Here is a 21,242-nt window from a genome sequence, read left to right as displayed (position 1 = left end):
AAAAACTTAATTAATTGACTGATCTCCCCTTTTGAAAATGTAAAATGTATGCTTGTATGCTATAAACATTCTTTGGGGATGCAAATAAACAAGACTTCTAATGCATCGACCTTTTGTTAATATATATTTTATATATATACACAGTACATGCCTCTGCTTGTTTTTCAGTTGACCTACTCAAAACTAATGGACACATTAGAATGAGCTTTGCAATCCACTTCATCATACTTAAAAAATTGGATACTGTAGCTCAGTAGACCATTACACCAAATAAAAAACATTACAAACTCCTCACCTACCATTGATACAAATAGTCGTGCAAATTCATGCACAGTGTGTACTATATTCAGTGTTTTATTTTGTGATTTTCCAACATACAATCAAATAAATACCTGTGCAGCATAAGGTACTCTGGTAATGCAATAATTACTCATTATGTTTTTAACAAAAATGTCAGAACCTGGTTGGTTTAATACCACTTCAATTTGACAAAAATATAGGATAATTTCTCCTTAATATTTGAACATGATATTCTTTCTACTCTTGTACATGTGAAACATTCATGTATGTGTGCAATCATGCATTCTCTATGCTGCGTGGTAGGTGATAAACTTTGATCGGTCTTATAGAATGGTTCTATCAGTGACGTTTTATCAGGTTTGGTCTCGAGGGCTATCTGTCAGTTACAGATAAGGCGAAAGAACAATATAACTTTGAGGTACATGGTGATTTATGACACAGTGATACCCTGTGCATGACTTCATTGTGTCTGGACTTTCAGCCAATGTTTGTTGAACCAGATTGACTAATACTGTAGGTCAGTCAACTTTTGGAGAATATACTGCAAACTGTATTATGCAGTTCACAGTGTTGCAGATTAGTGCTTTTTCACTTTTTGCATTTATTATGAAGGAGACATTACATATGAAGATCAAGTAACTGAAATATTGTGTTGACGTTGCATAAAACATCTACATCTATTCACTAAGGTAATAACACATGCATACAAAATGAACACACATGTACATTCACATCGTGACTTGGAATAAAATACAAAAAATAAATGGTGTGAATAATACAAAAAAAGAAAAATCCAAAATAAGCAGATTGGTGTGCTTTGCCCGAGCCAAAGCGTTCACATTACATCTCTTTGCAGTTTATTATTCTCCAACCTCCATTTAAACCTTGTATGATCCTAATTATAAGTTAAACTGCTCTTTAATCTCACCCTCCAATCCATCTGTTTGACCCCCTCCCATGATTCCCTTGATTCATGAAATTATAATTGGATATTATGTAGTTATTATTCATCCTCTCTTTTTGTGTATATTTTTTCCCCCTTCAATATCAAGACATTCATTAATATGTTGATACGTTTTTGTAGTAAAATGATACAGATTGTATTTAAAAATACAGGAATGCATTTTAAACCAATGTGTTAGTGTGTTAATGTGTTATAGTGCGGTCTTGATTTAATAAAATGTAATAAATGCTATTTCTATTCTAATTGTGATTTAAAGGGCTACTTCATAAAAATATAGGTTTGCAAAAATAAGCACGTGTGACCCAATTTAATAGTTTTGACAATCTTGTTAAAGAAGCAGCACTCAAAGCTTATGTGATGAGACAAAGCTTGTGTTTGCAGGTTTGCCATACTACTCAGCACAACAATCCATATGGTGGGGTTGCGAAATGTGATTATGGAGACTACAGATAACCAGCAAAGCATGCCGGTGATAATATCTGCACGGCTGCATCTCTTTCAAACTGTCGTGAGTTAAAGTTATCATGCACTTTGATCATGCATTTTCAGAAAGCTATATGTACTTTTAAGACTACTTAACAGGACGTAGATAAAAAAAATAAAGTTGAATAGCACTTGGAGAATATAACCAGTGCTCTCAGTTGATTAAACAGTTGACCTTTATGACGATTGATTAGGCAAGAGTGCCTTCAGTTGCCCTGATGGGGGATTGCACATGTTTGTCTCCTGTTATGTGGGTCACAGAGTTAATAATCACTCTCGCTCGTGGGCCTCAACAGGAATTATGCGCCATTTTACCATTTCTTTTGACTAAAATTACCAAGATTAAAATGTATGTGATCAGCTCACTGTAGGTGGTGTGTTTCTTCGCTATCTTCTCTGACTCTTCATTCTTCTTCCTCATCTTCTATACTGATTATATGTATCACTAAACTTGCCTTAGTCAAAAATCAATGTCACATCTCAAGTTTCTTCAAAATGCTGCAGCTAGAATTTTAACTGGCACTAAACATAGAGACCAAAATTCAGAATTGATGTTTAGATTTTACTGATAGTTAGTCAGTAGAAAGTGCTATGTGTAAATGCAGGTTATTATTAAGACTTTATAAGCCGATAACTGATATCAACTTACAGAATATATCATTTGTTTGTACACCCTTTGGGAAGTTAGGTTGTAAGTGATGGCAGTGATGAAAACTGTAAACGGGACACTGTATTTTTTAACCTGGATGCTATTTTTCCATGAATAATAATAAGTGTTGTCCCCATCAGTCACTTGGGCACAAAAACATTGGAAAATAGGGTCAAGGTTGAAAAATACTGAAGTTATCATTTAAATAAATTTGTAATAAAATATCTAAAACAAAAGGCCATTTTTTCTAAAGCAAGTAGTATATGAATCAAATAGTGTGCTAGCATCTATTTTAATAAGTATTCCCTCAAAGTATCCTCTCTCATTAGACCCCTGGGACCCTTGAGAGCACAGAGCATGCATTGCTCAACTGCAATGAGGCTTGGCGGAATAAACCTCAAGATTCTATTACACTTGTCTTTCGGCAAAAAAATTATATTTTTTTCATCTAATATAAAGCAAAATGTATATAAATACATGAACATATAAATATAATGTAATGTAATATAATAGAATGAATATGATGTAGTAAAGCGTCAGCCAAAAGTCTAAAGAGACCCAAGCTCCCTTTGGACTCTCTCTGTGTACATGTCTGACAGTGTAAACACTGTCAGTATCTAACAAACATTTTAAAAGGTCCTGATGGATATTGCCCCGGACCATTACGACACAACGTTCAAATGTAGTTATATAAAGTAAAATAAACAATAAAATAGTTCAAATAAAAGGAAAATACTTCAGCAAATTCAAAGTTATTGCTGTTTATTTGTTGCATTTGCTGTACCTGCCATCCCATGTCAAACTCTGCGTTAACATTTGAATCTTTGTAGTTCAAAGGTCATCATCTAAACCTTATTGATGTTCAGCAAATGTTTTCGCTGTTTTCATTTTGGCTCGTGCGTGGCAGTGGAAGCAGAACAACAACCATCTAACTCTTTTACCAGGTACTATACTGTAAGTACTACAACTACAAATGTTTTAACTATTCAAATTAGCCACATTCCTATTTTAAACAGTGATTATAGTTCTAATGTGTGTAGTATGTGTTTAATCAAAGTACATAAAGATATTAATGAAATATTGTAAAGATTACAGATAGCTTTTTTCGCAACTCTGGTGTATTAACAGCAATGTTTATTAATGTGCATTTTCCCTGTTAAATAAACCATACAATAAAATGACCAAACAAACAATAAAGGACTAATACAACATTTACATAAGGGACCAAATGCTGCTTTAAGAATTTGGTTTGTTTTATTGGTCAATACCATCAACAGGTAAAGTAAGTGACAAGTTAATCATGTTTTTCACATCTAGGGGGACTTTGTGTTTGGAGCGCGCCTTGATCACTCAGTGGTCACGAATGAGTGTATCAGTGACCCAATTTACACTCAAGCTGTTAGCTTGTTAACTTTGCATGACTTTGCATTATTACAGCAGAAGTTCACAGATATAAACTTTCCCTGATTTTTGAAATGGGAAATATTTTACCCACATTTTTCAGTCAAGGCAGACTCCTTTAATCTAACCCTTTGTCATGTGACTCTTCACAGTCAATAACAGTAAATCACAGGAAATACAATAATTCTTAAGTACATAAATGGCTTATTCAACCGACTGCAACACTTCTTGTATGAAGGCCAAAAAATGGGCCTAGATATGTCTGAAAAAAGTAGAAACCTTGTGACCACACAACTGCTCTTCATTGGTTAGCTCACTTATATTAGACTGAAGTATTATAAAACCAGCAGTATCTGATAAGGCTAAGCTTTAATGTGCTTTAATCAATCAATATATCTCATCTAATGTCTTACGGGCATTTAAATATCCATAAAAAGCAGCATTGATGCAGCCAAAAGAGGTAGTTTTTGAAGATTTAACAGGATTGGATGCTTTGAGCCATGAGACCTTTCAATAAACCTTTTGCCTTTGTCCCTCCACACAGGAGGGTGGGGTGGACTTTGAGCGTTCAAAGCACTGTCTGTGCCTCCCAGTCCCCTGATAGAGCCCAGCTGAGGGTATAAAAGCCCCGAGCTGAAGCTGAGAAATCAGTCTCGTCTGAGTACTCGCTAATAACAAGGGAGAGAGCTTCAACAAACCCATCATGGGGGATCCAAAGCTCTGTCTTTTGCTGCTACTCAGCACATCTGCCTTGGCTTGTAAGTACTTCGCAGAAAGCATTTCTTTGAGAATTGTACATAGTTTAAAGTAGTAAGTAGTTTAACGCTAAAATGGTTTTATTTTTATTTTAGTTTTACTGCAAATAATTAAATCTTCAATTGTTTTGCATTCCTTTAACAAATATTTGAATTTAAATTAATTTCATATGACAATGCAGTTTAACATCGAGCATTAAACTGATGTTCTGCAGTTTAAAGCTTTTGCCAATTTTCAACTCATATCCCTTTTTGGGATTTTCATGTACTGTAAATGTAAAATATAAAGATATCACCATCATAAAATGCACCACAAATTTGGAAATACAAATAAATACCACGATTCAACAATACACAAACACCTTTTATTTAATTTAGAGTGCATTTAGAGTGCAAATACTGGCTATAGCTCTGGTTTGTTTTTAGCCAACTCTTTATTTATTATGTGTGGAATTAATTTAGATTAGATTAGATTAGATTAGATTTCAATTGGTAATGTCCTCTAGAGTCCTCTAGAGTAGATCTACCTTGTCGTATTTTACAGTTGCCATTCACCAAGCTCCTAGTTACTGTCCTGTTCTGGGATATGTCTGGAAAGATGCTCTTGGGCTAGACTGTAAATACTTTTGAAAACTAATTTGGAAAAAACTAAAATTAGTAATGCTCTCAAAGCTAATTAGATTGTTTAATACAACTGAATGTAGACAACTTAGATAGGAGAATGTCATGGTATATTATAATAAACTTTAAAAATATCATTTAAAAATGTGTCATTCATGTGAAATATAATATATGAGACATGCTATAATAATATTATGAGCGAAGACCTATGGATTAGTGTAGTTACAATAGTAGTAGTTGTAGTCAGTTGCATTACAATTACTAAAGAATAAATTATGTATTTTCTTAACAGTTGCCAATGATGAAGATCAGCCGTCCTGCCTGCGTAAGTTAATAAGTAACGTTTTTGTGTTGACATACAGTCTACACATTCACAATTAGATTTTGGGAGTAGAACAAGATGGCCTTTGCATACAAAATCTCTTCTTAACATTGATTTTCTCTTCTAGTGGCCGAACGGTACAAGACCCTACACAAGTATGAATACCTATATGTAGCTGAATCCTTGAATGCCATCAACGGAGCCTCACAGCTCAAAAACGGACCCAAGGCCTCTTGCACGGTGAGAGAAAGATCTTTCACAACCATCTTTAGTCATCTGATTTTTCTTTTTCCATCTTAAATTTCTCAGAGTGAGATTAAAAAAAAACATTTACCCTTTCTCACAGGTTGAAATTGAAGTACCTCAGACTTGTAGTTTCATCCTCCGCACCACTGGCTGTAGCCTGAGTGAGGTGGTTGACATGGACGCAGAGGGAAACCCTGTGTTCGGTCCTGCATCAAGCTCTGATGCCTTTGCTGCTGAGATGGAGAAGTATGTTGCTTTATAAAAATCCCTTATGTCAAAAGATGTTTTCATTGTCAATCTGATATTTTCGGAGAATTTGCACTGATAATCAAGCTCAAATATCACACGCTTTTTTTAGGTATCCTCTGAAGGTTGTGGTTGAGGGTGTGTACGATGTGAAGCTGTACCCCGAGGATGGTGAGACAACAACCATTTTGAACATCAAGAGGGGTATCATCTCTGCCCTGGCTGTGCCTCTGCTGGAAGAAGACAAGAACAAAAACATGGTACAGTACTTTAATTAACTAGGACATTTATTTTAGTACCCACTTCAAAGTAAACAATGCTTAAAATTGTTTCTCCCCGGATCTTCTATTTCAGCCTACCATACACGGCAAGTGCAAGACCTCTTACACTATCAACGCTAGAGAGGACATTGCAACTGACATCAGCCTCAAGAGGGACCTGTCCAGATGCGACAAATTTGTCCCATTGAAAGATCACACCAGCCCACTGGCACTTATCTCTGGCATGGTAAGATCCAATTGTCCGTGGTAACAACATGAACGTTCAGACACATATTCAAAAGTTGATTAAATAAATAATTACTTCATGTAAGCTTTTACACTTGTCCCATTTACTGTCCTATACATCCAGTCTTGGATCAAAATCCCCATGGTGCACAAATAGGAATCTTGTGCTTGTGAAAGCAGCAAGAGTAACTTTTGTATCAGCTGTTGTAGCAACAATGTTAGAAAAGGCTAAAACAGACTCAACTGCAACACAAAAGTATTTTTAATTGACAAGTGGTATCTGAGAAAGTGCAGCTCAAACTATTCTACTCTTTTACTTCTATTCACTGCATTAATATGATTATTTGTCGATTTTCAGCACTACCCTCTTGCCCAGATGGTCAAAAGCTCCCAGACCTGCAACTACAAGTTTGACAATGATGGGAAACACATGACCTCTGGGTCCTGCACAGAGCATCACATCAACATTCCCTACTCTCACAAGTAAATCCAACCTTCTATTTGACCATAAAATACTCATAAAAGTGTATTTAATGATATTTCTTGAACAAAGCGTAAACAGTTTTTTTAAGCATGTACTTTTTCCTACAGTGGAGAATATGGAGTTACCAATGTTGGAAAGCAAGAACTGACTTTTGTTCAGGTCTCTCCTCACAATGACAGAGTCTTTGATCACAGTAAGCCCTTTGTTTAATTTGTATACTTTTGATATAGAGTTAATCATTTTAATTCGGTCACTAAAGGTAAGATTAAGGCATTATAACCATGTTGCTTATGTATCACAGGTGACGTTGTCATGGGTCTTCACATGGACACTGTCGAGGATAAGAGTGTTATCCAGGATAAAGATGCAGCTCTCAACCTCCTGAGAGAGCTGGCCACTCTGCCCGAGACTGAGGGTGAGAAGAGGGCCCACCTCTTCCACAAGCTAGTCACCATGGTCCGTGGAATGAAGACTGAGACCCTGAGCCCCAGCATTCCTGAGGCTCTTGTTGTGTCCCGTGTCCTGACCTACCAGGTTCTGGCCCAGTGTGGAACCCCCGAGTGCAGCAGCGCCATCATGCAGATCCTCAGGACTTTTGACAGCTCCTCACTCGAGGTAGATGCCGGTGTTTTTGCAATGGGACTCGTGTCCAATCCCTCTGCCCTCCTGATCAATGACATGCTCGAGATGGCCAAACACAAGCCCAGCAAGCCCATCATGTATGCTCTGAGCAATGTTGTCAAGAGGTGAGTGAAGTTAATCATGAGTCAAGATTTAATATCTGAATTTTACATAATACATCATCAAACATTTCCCCTTTTTATTTAAAAAGGGTATGCAGGCAATTTATTCAAAATATTTTTTTTTCCAAAAGATTTTACAAAGCTGAGGGAAAGCTGATCCCCGAGATTTACTCTGTTGCTGAGGTCATGGCTGCCCAGTTGGGTGACTGCTCTGGTGATAATGACAACACCTTCTTGACATTGAGAGTGGGTAACCTTCCTTATTAGTCACAATGTAAATGACTGCCAACACCAAGTAGCACAATATCAATGAGTCCTTTGATTCCAGGTTGTTGGAAACATGGCTCCAGCTCTGGTATCTGCTGGCCCCGCACTCAGATCTGCTGTGATCCAGTGTGTGAACCAACCTGCTGCTTCCCTGGCTGTGCAGCAGGCTGCCATCCAAGTGTTCAGGCTGACTCCCGTCCCCGAAGAGGCAAGTTAAACTATTTCAAAGGTTTGAAAATAATAAAATCTGAATAATTATTTCTACGGTATACTCATTTAATTGATGTCTATCGGTCACAGGGCAGAGAGATTCTCATGCAGGTGCTTTTGGACAGCACCAGCCCCATGCAAAAGCGTATTGCTGCATATCTGGTACTTATGAAGGACCCCCAGAGCACTGAACTGGCCCAGCTAGCTGATGCCTTGCCCAATGAGCAGGACAAACAAGTCAAGAGCTTTGTGATCTCCCACATTACCAACATTTTGTCCTCAACTCAGCCAGAGACTCAAGAGTAAGTGAAAAGAAGTTTAAAATGTATACTTATATTTCTTAAATTTGTTGTTTTACTACATGGTAAGTACGATTTCATCACCATCAGACGTTTAACATTAATATTTGATTCTTTTTTAACAGACTGAGAGAGAAGATTCAAGGTGCGCTGCAGGGTAATGAGCTCGGGGCCACAATGGACCCCACTAAGTTCTCTCGCAACTACAAGATCGGATCTGTGGAGGGCAACATGATCTTTGAGGATACCAGTTATCTGCCCAAGGAGGTCATGCTTGAAATGACTCTGAAGGCATTTGGCTATGACATCGACATGATGGAGGTAAATATTTTGAGCTGTTTTCATCCAAAATGTGCTTTGAAACAAATTTTCAGTGAGCTGATTTGTGACAGTGACGAATGTATCACCTTTACAGATTGGTATGGAGGGAAAAGGATTTGAGCCAACCGTTGATGCCCTGTTTGGAAAGAATGGCTTCTTCCCCGACACTGCCCTGAAGACAATGTACTTTGTATCTGAAAACATGCCACTCAGAGTCAATGAGATCCTGCAGAACATTCTCCCTGCTCTGAAGAATGACAGGATGAAGAGACAGGTACTCAGACCAATTTGTTTTGTACACATGACTAAAACAACTGTAATCATGATGATACATTTTTCAGGAAGGGAAAATTATTCTAAGAAAGTGTGAACATCTATGTTTAGGCCTCCCAGAACCTGATGAGGGAGATTGGACGCAACCTCAACAAACTCGTGAGGGAATTGAAGACGGCAGAGTCTCCAGAGGCAATGTTTTATCTGAGACTTTTGGGAAATGAGCTGGGATATCTGAGGACCAACGAAATGGAGGAGATGGCCTACTCTGCTGCCATGATGATTGACAGCATGTTCAAAATGTTCCCAACTGATGTAAGGACCTTTTTATAAGAGCATAGCTGACATTCAAAGAATGATTTCAGTATTTCCTTGTCTATGATTTTAATGTCCCATGTGTATCTTTATTTGCCACAGATCATGACGGCACTGATGACCAAGGCTGACAACACAATCTCTGCCCACTACATCTTCATGGACAATGAATTCTTCCTGCCTACTGCCACTGGTGTGCCTCTCAGGATTACAACGTCTGGTACTTTCTCCCCTGGTATCAAAGGTGGACTTCAGGTTGCTCGTGACATGGTAATAATTCATAAATGTGTTTAAATTCCAGCAATATTTTTTCACAATGAATATCATCAATACAACTCTTTACGTTTCTCCTATGTGTCCACACAGAGTGAAGTGAACTTCATGCCCTCCGCTAGCATTGAGTTTGTATCTCAAATCGGCTCCTACATCCCTGAATATGTCAACTCTGGATTAGAGATGCACACCAACATTTTCCATGAAAGTGGGCTGAAGGCTAAGATCTCCATGGAAAGTGGCACTGTTAAGCTGACCATCCCTGCTCCAACAAGTCCAATTAAGCTCATCAAAATGACGTAAGTCTATAGAACTTTTGGAAAACGCAACAGGCAGGAAGTAATTTAGGGTATCTTATATCTTGGATTACAACAATTTCAATTGTTCTACATTTAGATTAAAACAGCTTAAGCTGCATTCTAACTTGTATACATTTAACATATAGAAACACCCTGGTGGCAGTGACTGGATCAGAGGTGAAGACCATCCCCCCTATGGTGATGGACAAGGTTGATGTGCACGAGTGCACTCCTTTCTTCGCTGGAATGAAATACTGCACTGCTCTGCAGTACATTGATGCCTATTCTCAGGAGACAGCCCCCTACTTCCCCATCACTGGAGACAGCCAGTGAGCAAGACTTTCCAAACCACCAGCATATCATTTTCTTTAAAGAAATGAATTACTCATCAATATTGGCTAATTATCTGAATTATCTACATAGTTTTGCTGTGGAACTCCATCCTACTGGTGAAGTCGCTGAGTACACCGCCACTGTTGCCTATGAGCTCCTCAGAGAGGGAGAAGAGGGCCGGCAGAAGGTTGACTCTGTGAAGTTTGTTCTGAGGGCTGAAGGTAAAGTATAATATGGACAGTATGATAACCCCTTTCTGTCTTCTTAGTGGCTCAAGTGGCCAAAAAGTTTTACGGAGTTATGTAATATTAATATATTTATTGTTCAACAACAGGTTCAGAGCCCACTGAAGCCAGAGCTATCATGAAATATAACAGAAGAAAGAATGTCATCACAGCTGACATCCAAATCCCTGACTACGATGTGGAGGCTGGACTCAGGCTGGGTGTTGTTGATGGAAACACCAAGGGCAAAGGAACTCACTCTATTTCTCTTGACCTCATTAACAAGAACATCCCTCAGCTCTCTCTTGTTGGCCGTGCCAAGTAAGAAATCAACCATAAATCCTCATTAACATTAATGTCATCCTTACAATTGACAGTATGCTAACTCACTGCCACATTTTTCAGTCTGAAGGCCATGAAGGAGGGTATGCTGCAAGTCCAACTTCTTGTCCCCTCAATCAATGCTGATGCCACCGTCACAGCCAATATGAAACGTGATGAGGAATTAGAATTGGAGCTTAAGAGTGAAATCAAGATCATGGCCGCACACTCTGTGCAGAAAATCGCAATGAAATATGGTAATTTCCCAGTTATTTTCCAGAATATTACATGCAAATTAATTTAATAGTTGCTTACTTTTTTGACAGTTTTATATAAACCTGGGTCACATCCTGAATTGAGCTAAATCTGGAATTTAAGAATTATGGTTCAAATTCAGGACCCATAATATGGGGCCATTTTGCCTCAGAGATTTGATTCATTTGTAGAGTAGTTTAACGGGGGGATTAAAGGAATATTACCTCATGTTTTGGGATTCCATTCATTGTTCTCTATTGTTGCAGATGACAGCAAATTTGAGGTTGAGTTCAAGTCAGATGTGAACACTGACACCACCAGCTTGCCAACTGCTGAGTATGGCAACCAACTTCTTGACATGCAGGTGGGGCAGACTGACATGAAAGTCCGTCACATCTTCAAGAAGTTTGTGGAGGTACGAATCTTTGATTTAAAAAGTATTCACAGTTTCTCTTATGTTCTGATTTTTAATGTTGAGAATTAATAAAATACTGGTTATTGTTTTCTTAGGCAGGAAACAACTACATGGAAAAGTACGGTGCTGATTTACCTTACATTCAGAACTTCAGAGTGCCTGATATGCCTGAGATTTCCCTGCCAGAGACACTGTTCCTGAATACGTAAGTGAGAACAACTCTGAGGTGAATGTTTAAAGTCACTTGCTTTATTTTACAAAATATTTATGCATTTTACTTTTGTCCTTATAACAGTGAGACAAAGGCTGTCTACTATTTCAACAACGAGCACTTCACCATTGTTATCCCTCTACTTCTTGGAGGAAAGTCAACAGAAGAGCTTCACTTCCCACCAGCTTTGAGCACACCTGCCGTGTCTCTACCTCAGTTTGGACTGGAGATCGTCTCCATGGAAATTCCCATCCCAGAGTTTGTTGTCCCCGAGAGCTTTACTTTGTCCATTCCTCTTTTTGGAAAAGCTGAGGTGTCAACTCTGATGAAGAGCAACCTGTATGACATGGAGGCCTCAATGGCTGCTGGGAAAGATGTTGTGGAAACACCAAGCTACTCAGCTAAGTTTGATGTGACAGGAACCTCCCCACTTGACATCCTCTCAATCAAGATTGAAGGTATTTCATAATAAATATCATTAAAATTATGCGTTGTTCACTAGGTACAACAGTTTTCAGTTGCAGTTTTCAACTTATACTGATGTTAAAAAATGTGAATTCATTTTGGTTCCAGTATTACAGTGAAATATATATCTGTTATCAAGCTATAAATCATCTGTTCTTCTTTTGTGCTTCATGTAGGCTCTGGAATGTTGGCCACCACTGATTCCATCAAGGCCGAATTGAAAAGCTCTTTGGCACATAAATTCCTTGAAGCCACGATTAGTATTGTTGAGGATGTAACCATCACAGACAAAATCAATTTGAAATCAAGCAGCAAGATTGAAGCCACAAGCCCATTGGGTCTTCATATTACACTAGAGCACAATGGCATGACTGGAATCAACACTGAAGAAATTTCTGCTGATAGCAACTTTGAGGGAACGTTAACGGCTGGACCCATGTATGGCAAGACCATTTCATCCCAGTCATTCACCATCTTCCCATTCAGGCCAGAAGCAAATATTGATACTATTGTTCAGTTTGAGTCCACAATTGGTAAGGTCCAGAACAAAATTGCAGCAACTCTTGCCAATGGTGAATTGTCAGTTGTGTCTAACACCAATGCCTTTGAAGACACCTTGACCCATGTTGCTGAGCTTTCCTTCAAAGACAGCAAGCTGTCACTGAAATGTGATGCAAATGCCCTTGCTCTTGGTATGAAGATCCATAACCAGGCTGAATCCTCTGCTGGTGCTGGTGAAGTCCTCATGAGAATGGAGACAAATGCAGACCACTCTGAAAACCGTGTTTACTCTCTTTTGACTGCCTCTCTTGATGTCAATGGTCTGGCAGTGAACAGCGATGCCACCATGAAGCTCCTTGAGAATGAGGCTACTCACAAGGCTACCCTGAAAATGAACAAGGACGGTTTGACCACAAGTGGAACAACCACCCTCCAGAGCCCCCTGTCCTTGGAAAACACCTTCAACGCTGGGCTTGATGCTTCAATGGCTTCTCTATCCATTACCAACAAGGCTGCAATGCGTGACATCAAGGTTGATAATGCCAATACTCTGACCATCACTCTTTCTAGCCTTGACTTCAACTCAAAGGCTGAAGCAACCGCCAGTGAGTATGCCACTTACACTCATGAGATCACTGTCGACATGAAACCCTACACTGCCTCTGCAAATGTTAAAAACAATCTGAACCTTCTGGCGGCCAGCTTCATTAATGAGGCTCAGCTGCAGGCAGAGCTCTACAAGATGGACCTGACTGGAAGCCTGAAAGCCATCTATGGTGAGGAAGAGATCAAGCACACCTATCAGGTCAATTATGCTGATATGACGGCAAATGCAAAATGCAGCACCACTGGAAAACTCTTGGGAACACACATGAGCCACAACACCGAGCTTGAGGTTGTCGGTCTTGCTGCCAGGATCACCAATGACGCCCGCTTCAACTCACAGCCAATGCGCTTTGACCACACCATCCGTTGCAGCATTGTTCCTTTCGATTTCAACCTTGATGCGATTTTCAATGCTGATGGAGACATGACCATGTATGGAAAGCATAGTGCCCAGCTTTATGGCAAGTTCCTCCTTAAAGCACAACCCCTGGCTTTTGCAACCTCACATGAATGCAGAGCATCAATAAACCAGCAGCTAGACACCGGCTTTGCTCTTGAGACCACATTTGACAACAAGATGGATACTCTTCTGTCACTCCCAGAGCAGAAGACCAGTTTTAGAATGAAGTCTAAGATGAATGAGCATGCCTTTAATCAGGACATGAGTGTTTACAACACTGCTGAGAGAACTGGAATTGAGGTTTCTGGTACCATCCTCACAAACATGCTCAATGCAGAATCCACAGAGAACCAGCAATTCACTATCTCTTCCTTTGTCAAATATGACAAGAACACAGACAGTCAAATTATTCAGTTCCCTCTTATTGAAAATCTGCCTGCATTCTTGGAATCCATCAAGGGTGTTGTTGTGCATGTTGCAGAGGTATTACATGACTACATCAACAATGACGAGATAAAGGCTAAACTAGAAGCTCTTCCCCAGTATGTAAGCGACTTTGTTTCTGAACTGAATATCGAAGGCAAGGTTGTTCAGCTGAAGCAGTATTTCAGTGATTTTACCCAGGATTATGTCATTTCCATGGAGGATGTGGAAGCATCTTTGAAAAACCTGAAGGTTACTGTTGAAAACCTGTTGGCTGATCTTACTCTTTACATCCAACACTTTGCTGGTATGGTGAAAGAGATTATCGTTAGTGGCACCCTGCCAGAACCCCTCATTCAGAAGATCCAGGAACAGCTGAATGTCATTAATGAGGAGTATGACATCAAGGGAATGGTTGTACATGTGATTGATACCATGATTAAGGTTATCAACCAGATTCATTTGGACAAGCTCAGTGGCAGCAGCATTGCATTCCTGCGTGATATTGATATCGCGTATGGTTTCAAGGGCACCCTAGTGAGATTCATGAGGGAAATTAAACACATGATCGAGACCGTTGACATGCAAGAATTTGTTGCTGAGCTGAAGAACTTCATTTTATCTATCAACTTTAAACATGATATTGAGAGACTAGTGAGTCGGATTCCCACAGAGATTTTCAGCGATGTAACAGATTACATTAAGAAAACGATTCAAGACCTTGACATCCTAGGTAAGATCAACACATTCTATGCCAAAATGAGGGAATTGATTGTAAAGTTTGAGGCTGACAAAAAAGTTGAGGCTGTCTTGGAAAAGGCTGTTGAGCTCATCAAGCAGTTCAAAATTGAGGAAACTATCAGGGCTGTGGTGAACATGGTGAAAGACGCAGACATCCCTACCAAATTCATGGAAGTCTTTGAGGGTGCTATTAACTATTTGAAAACAACCGAGGTTAATGATATAATTCAACAGCTGAATGTGTACATTGAAACTCTTACGCAAAATCTGAGGACATTGGATTATAATACATTTGTGGAATATGCTAATCAAATTATTGCTGATTACACAGTTTCTGTGAATGAGCTGATCAGGAGTTTTGAAATCCCCCAGAAACTTGAGGCCACAAGAGAATTTGTCAACCTTGCATTATCTTCTGTCAAAGGCTTAATGGAAAACCTGAGAGAAATCAAAGTTGCAGAAATGTTCAAATCTGTAAAGAACATCATTGACAGTGTTGTGCTTGACAGCGTTAAGACATTTGCTGAATTTATTAAACAGACAATTACAGATCCGGATGTCAAAGCGCAGATTGACTCTTATCTGGACTTTGTGAGTCAATTCTACACTACAGTCATCCATGTGGTAACTGATATCATCACCTATCCAGTTGTCTATGAACAAAAAATCTTCAGCGAGATTCAGCAGATCATTGAAGGGCTGATTATTGAACTTAAGAAAGCGGAGTTGAATACACCATCCTTCATCATTCCTCTCACTGACCTTGTTGTGCCCTCTGTGAAGTTCAGCATGGATGAGCTTAAACAGTTTGAAATCCCAACACAGCTAGACATCCCTGAGTTCACCATCCTTGGCCTCTATACTGTGAAAGCCACCACAATATCCTTTGATGACATCAAGCAGAGAATCATTGAACTTTTTGATTTCATTGTCAACTTTGAGATCAAAATGCCTGATGTGGATGCTTTCTTTGGAGACCTCTCAATGAACTATCTTCCTTCCATGCCTGAGATGACCTTCCCAGATATTAGCCTTCCTGAGATCTCATTCCCTGTCATCCCACAAGTTCCCGTAGAAAAGCTTGTCAAGTCTCTTCAGGTTCCTGAGATCACACTGCCAACCATTCCAAATCAGATCATGGTCCCATGCTTTGGTAAACTCTATGCTGAGATCAAATTCCAAACTCCCATCTACAACATCAAGACTTCTGCTGAGTTCCAGAACTCCACTGATATTGAAATGACGCCTCAATTCACTGGATTCCTTACTTCCGAGGCCACATCTCCAAGTTTTGAAATTCTTAATTACAAACTTGATTCCACTGCTCGTATTGCAATCCCAAAAATGAGTCGTGTTGTCCTTGCGGAGACTCTGAAGTTCAACCATCTTGCTCTTGGTGTTGAACATCAGGCATCTCTAACTCTCTATGGTCCATCAGCCCAGGCCCAAGGCAAAACTACAATTAAGGTTATCACTTCACCTTACACTGCTGACATAATGAACACAGCCTTCATTGCTATGGAAAAAGGAATGTCTGCCTCTCTTGATACAACTTACAATCATGTAGTGGACCTTCCAATATTCAATGTCAGGAGTGAGGCCACTGTAACTCAGAAAGCAATTGCTCGCCAAGATGGCTACACCTTCACTCTAACAGTTGACAATTCAGGCACTGGCAAATGCAATGCTGAGGATGGCACTCACAAGAGCAACTTGCAAATGTCCCTCTCTCCCAGCATTTCCACGCTAACTTTCTCAGGTGACACAGACTCAACCCTCTTAAAGATGAAACAGCAAATTACTGCTGAATCTGGCACCCTTTCCTACATCAAGTTTAATATCCGCAATGAGGCAGATTCACCAGTCATTAAGAACAGTCTTGTTTTGGCATCTGGACATGCCAACCTTTATGATATGAAGGCTGAGCTGAAAGCAAACCATGACACAGAACTGACTGGTCCAGTCAGTGGAGTCCTGTCCAATGGAATCAACATTTTAGTCCGTCCTGTTGAGTTTATCTTTGAATTGCAAAACAAAGGAAATGCCAAGGTCGACATTTTTGAAACTCTGATTGCTAAGATAGATCTGCAGAGTGATTACTCTGCCACTTTCAATCCTAACAGCCAAAAGATGAACACTGTAAGTCTGGCTCGTCTTAATCAGTACAAAATGTTCTACAACTTCACTGTTGAGAATGATGAAAATGAAGCTGGCATCTTTGTTGCCATGGAAAGTGAGGCCAACCTTGACTTCTTGACATCACCCATCAACATTCCTGAGATAGACCTGCCTTTTGTTGACTTCAATACTCCAGCTATCAGTGATCTGAACTTGTATGAGCAGACTGGATTAAAGAACATTTTGACTACCACTGAGCAGTCAGTGGACGTGAATGCCAAGATTGTTTACCAGAAAAGCCAGGCTGCCCCCCTTGTTGATATGATGGGTCTGATCCAGATTCCCTCTGTGGGTAATCTGATCACAGAGATGTCTGTCAAGTCTGCCATCATTAATCTAAATGTCAATGCTGGACTGTCTGCTGAGGATGATCTTGTGTTCCGTCTGGGAGCTACCACAGCCTCTGTGTTTGAGGGTCTAAAAGCCAAACTTGATGGTACCACTAGTCTGACCACCAAGAGAGGAATAAAGTTGGCCAATTCCCTGTCCCTTGAAAATTCTCACATTGAAGGTACTCATGCCAGCACCATCAGTATGAGTACTGAGACTTTTGAAACTGCTCTTTCTGTGGCTACTGTTGGAAAGATTGTCCTGCCTATACTCAACCTGGAGGCAAATCAAAATTTGGTTGCAGACACTAAAACCAAAGCAAATGCTCTCTCCTCCTTGAGAATTAAGGGAGAGTTCAACTTCCCTGTGATCAATGCTGTTGGAAAGGTAGAGGCTGACCACAGTCTGAAGCTGGAGGGAAGCTTTGAGTATGTTTCCATGGAGTCATCTACAAAGGCCAACATGGATGGCACAGTGCTTGAAGACTATCTACTTTTGGGAGTCCTGGATAGTGACATTAATCTGTATCTGAATAATGATGGCATACGCTCCACCTCCAAGGTTATTGCTGATGCCAAGCTGAACCAAGGCACCACCAAAGTTATTGGCATGGATGTAAATGAGAATCTTGCTGTAGAAGCCTCCCTTAACCGTGTGTATGCAGTACTGAAATATACTAGCAACAACGAGGCAAACTTGTTCAATTTCAACACCAACGGGAAACATGTTGTACACGCTACCATTGATCTTGCCCCAATCTCTTCCTTGACTGCCGATATTGAGATTGATATGTCTCAGCCAAGCAGCCTGGGTGACTTCAGCTACTTTGAGAAAACCGTTGCTGAGGTGACAGCTACGAAACAGAAGATCTCTGCCAATGGAAAGTTTGTCAGCCCACTGTACAGCACAAACATGGCAGCAGAAGTAGAGGGTGATGCTCCTGTCTTCAAAGTCACCTTAAAGTCTTCTGCCACCTCTGTCATTGTGCTCTTTGAATATGACATGGATGGTGAGTTGATCAAATTCCCCTAACACGTTTATCTGTTTTATTTTGCAAGCATTGTTGAGCATTAAGTCTTACAAAATATTTCCTTTAATAGCTTCTACAACTGTAAACGTTGAGAGTGAAGTTCTGAACATGGTCAGCAAAGTTGTTCTGACACATGCTGACATGACCATGGATGTCAATCATGTTATTAGCCAAGCCTTAAGGTAATATTATGCATTTGTTTTGCAATATATATTGAATAATTACTTCTGATGTTCAAAGTTTAAAGTATTCCTTTTCTGCACATTTTAGGAAAAAGCGTCAGGCTGACGACAGGTAAATTAGTTTTTATCTTGGCCATTCTGTATGAGTCAGATTATTCCATATTAAATATCAGGCCAATAATTAATTGTGGCTTTATATTTGAAACGCTTTCTTGTTCTAACAGTTACTCTCGCCACACCCTGAATCTGGACATCACCAGTCCTACTTTCACTGATGCAAACCTTCGTTATGCTGCTGGCAGAGATGGTCTCACTGCCTCAGCATCCACCCCATCAACTGGCTTCCTGGGCCTTCAGTTCAATGGCAGAGTCCCATCTCAGATGACTGCAAGAGTCTATGGGCGTTATCCTGTGAGTATCACAAAGATGACCTTTTTGATACGATGGAAAACTAAAAATCTAAATATAGGTAAAATAATATTTTCTTTTCTTCTATTTAACAGTCTGCCCCAGAGGTTGATGTTGACATGCTGGTCATCAGATCATCTTCTAAAGATGCTGCTAAGATGAACCTGCAGATTGCCTACAACATGGAGGCACCCAAAGTAATGCTTGATCAACTCAAGATGAGACTACCTTCCATCATCACTACATTCACGATGTTTGCTGACAAGTACCAGATCACAAGCAAAATAGAAGAGTTGAAGAACTTTGTTGTTAACCACATCAGCGAGGCCTATAATGCTGCAATTAACTATGACACTCAAATGAGCCAGCTGTCAATCTTCTTCAGGAACATCATTGTCCAGTACCAGAAGTCTGTCCAGGTATTACTGGATGCTATTGTCAAGGTCTTGAGGGAAACCCAGTTCAAACTGCCTGGGTCTGATGAGATGACCACTCTCCCTGTGGCCCTGCAAAAGCTGACCAGCAGCATTGCTGCTTTCCTAGATATGACCATCCAGACTATCTCATCTAACATGGAGGTTTACTATGATTCCTTTGTTGAGCAGATCAGCAGTGTGAAATTGCGCATGCCAGTTGGTGATGCAATCACTGGAGGCCAGATCTTGGATCAGCTCAAATCAGCTTGCAAGAGCATCTTTGATGAACTGGTGGACTTTGTGAAAAATATGGAGAGTCTTGACACAATGTTAGTGAAGATGGGTGATACCCTAAAAGCTATTGTTGAGAAATCTCAGGAGTTTGTTGACACTGTCAAGTCTGACTATTTAGATGCAGTGCTCATTAACATCAATGTTGTCTACCGTAACCTTGTCACAGTCTTAAAGAATATTATTGACCAGACCTCTGCCCTAAATATGGAGCAGCTCAACAATTCATTTGAGTACATTATGGACATGTTTATTTACTTAGTGGACCAGTTCAATAACACTGTTTATGGTTTCCTGCAGCAAGCTTCAGAGGAGGCTCAGACCTACATGAAAGTTAATGATGGAAGGCTTGAGATTGACCTTCCATTTCCATTCCAGCAGTGAGAACCCCTAACAGAATAAGGCCAAAGTACATAGGAAATACTACCATCTGTTCAAAACGCATACTTGGAAGGAGTATGGACAATTAGCTCTTAACCATATTTATAACAATGAGTTCAACAGAAGCACATGTTGTATCATTTTCATTTAGATGGTTTATTGTGTACAAACATTGAAAATGTAACATTTTACTGTAACTCACCTTCCTGCAAAGAGTGAAAATTATCAATAAAATACATTAATGCAATCTGTAAATGTCTGATTTCCTGCTTAGTAATGTTACAACACAGTTTGGATGAATCTCACTGAATTTATTTAGTGCCATGATTCGAGTGGTACTTTTGAGATAACCAAGGTTCTTTAAAACTGACTATATACAGTATTCTAAATGCTTTTGTCGACATTGTCAACCAGATGTGTACCATTCTCATTTAAACATGCAGTAGGTCAATCAGTTTTCTATAACAACTCGGACAAGACATATCACATTCATATACAATATACACATACACTGTGAAGGTAATTCCAACACTGACAAAATAATACAACACTAAATAATTAACACAAAATCAGAGCAGATAATGAAGCTAAAAGGGGTACAGCAGCAACATCTACATAGAAATAGGCTGGGAAGTTGCCAGTTAAAGGGCAAACAGATGTAAATAAAACACACCCATTCCTCTGCAAAAAATAGGGCCCAGATATATCAATCCAACCTAAAATAACTAGCTATGGCACAGGCCATCTGGTCATACTTTGCATCACCTCTTGTTGCCTCACAAAGACTAGAGCTGACAGCTGAACAACACGCACATACAGTATTTTCTGAACCTGTGTCTGAAGACAGTAACACTTTCTTTGACACCTAGGTCTATATAATATATGTTTTAGCTGCTGCATTCAGCAGCGATCAGATGGTTTTAACATTACCATATCCATCCGCCATCAGGGACTAGGAGGACGACTAGTTCATCTTCAGAGTGAATAATAAAACCAACCTGTCTGTCTGTCTGTCTGGCTAGCAGACAGACAAAGGATTAGTTTCATTTGCACTCTAGATAAACATATATTTAGAAAATGTCAACTCTCTGTGGGGACCTTTGTCTACTGGCATTGAGAGTAATTACTGTACAAAAACACTGTAAACATGTGCA

General features: G+C 39.6%; 1 protein-coding gene across 1 annotated transcript; it reads left to right on the top strand.

Annotated features, from left to right (window-relative positions):
- Positions 1-4,500: 4,500 nt before the first annotated feature.
- Positions 4,501-20,305, top strand: LOC306711232 (apolipoprotein B-100-like; the record flags this gene model as incomplete). The annotated part of the gene is made up of 29 exons (XM_079180066.1): positions 4,501-4,555; positions 5,466-5,498; positions 5,623-5,735; positions 5,842-5,987; positions 6,100-6,247; positions 6,342-6,494; positions 6,852-6,976; positions 7,085-7,170; positions 7,279-7,723; positions 7,852-7,966; positions 8,049-8,195; positions 8,288-8,499; positions 8,622-8,817; positions 8,912-9,091; positions 9,202-9,405; positions 9,508-9,675; positions 9,772-9,977; positions 10,124-10,306; positions 10,401-10,531; positions 10,645-10,855; positions 10,940-11,112; positions 11,377-11,525; positions 11,621-11,730; positions 11,821-12,194; positions 12,378-18,389; positions 18,481-18,592; positions 18,681-18,704; positions 18,817-19,003; positions 19,096-20,305. 29 exons carry the CDS (start codon positions 4,501-4,503, stop codon positions 20,089-20,091), a joined length of 11,394 nt encoding a protein of 3,797 aa, XP_079036192.1. The 3' UTR covers positions 20,092-20,305.
- Between the last annotated feature and the right edge of the window lie 937 nt (positions 20,306-21,242).

This window comes from Pholis gunnellus (genome assembly GCF_910591455.1).
Source record: "Pholis gunnellus genome assembly, chromosome: 19".
Classification (NCBI taxonomy): domain Eukaryota; kingdom Metazoa; phylum Chordata; class Actinopteri; order Perciformes; family Pholidae; genus Pholis; species Pholis gunnellus.
Note: the sequence above shows the minus strand (reverse complement) of the source record. Positions and strands in the feature narration are given on the sequence as shown.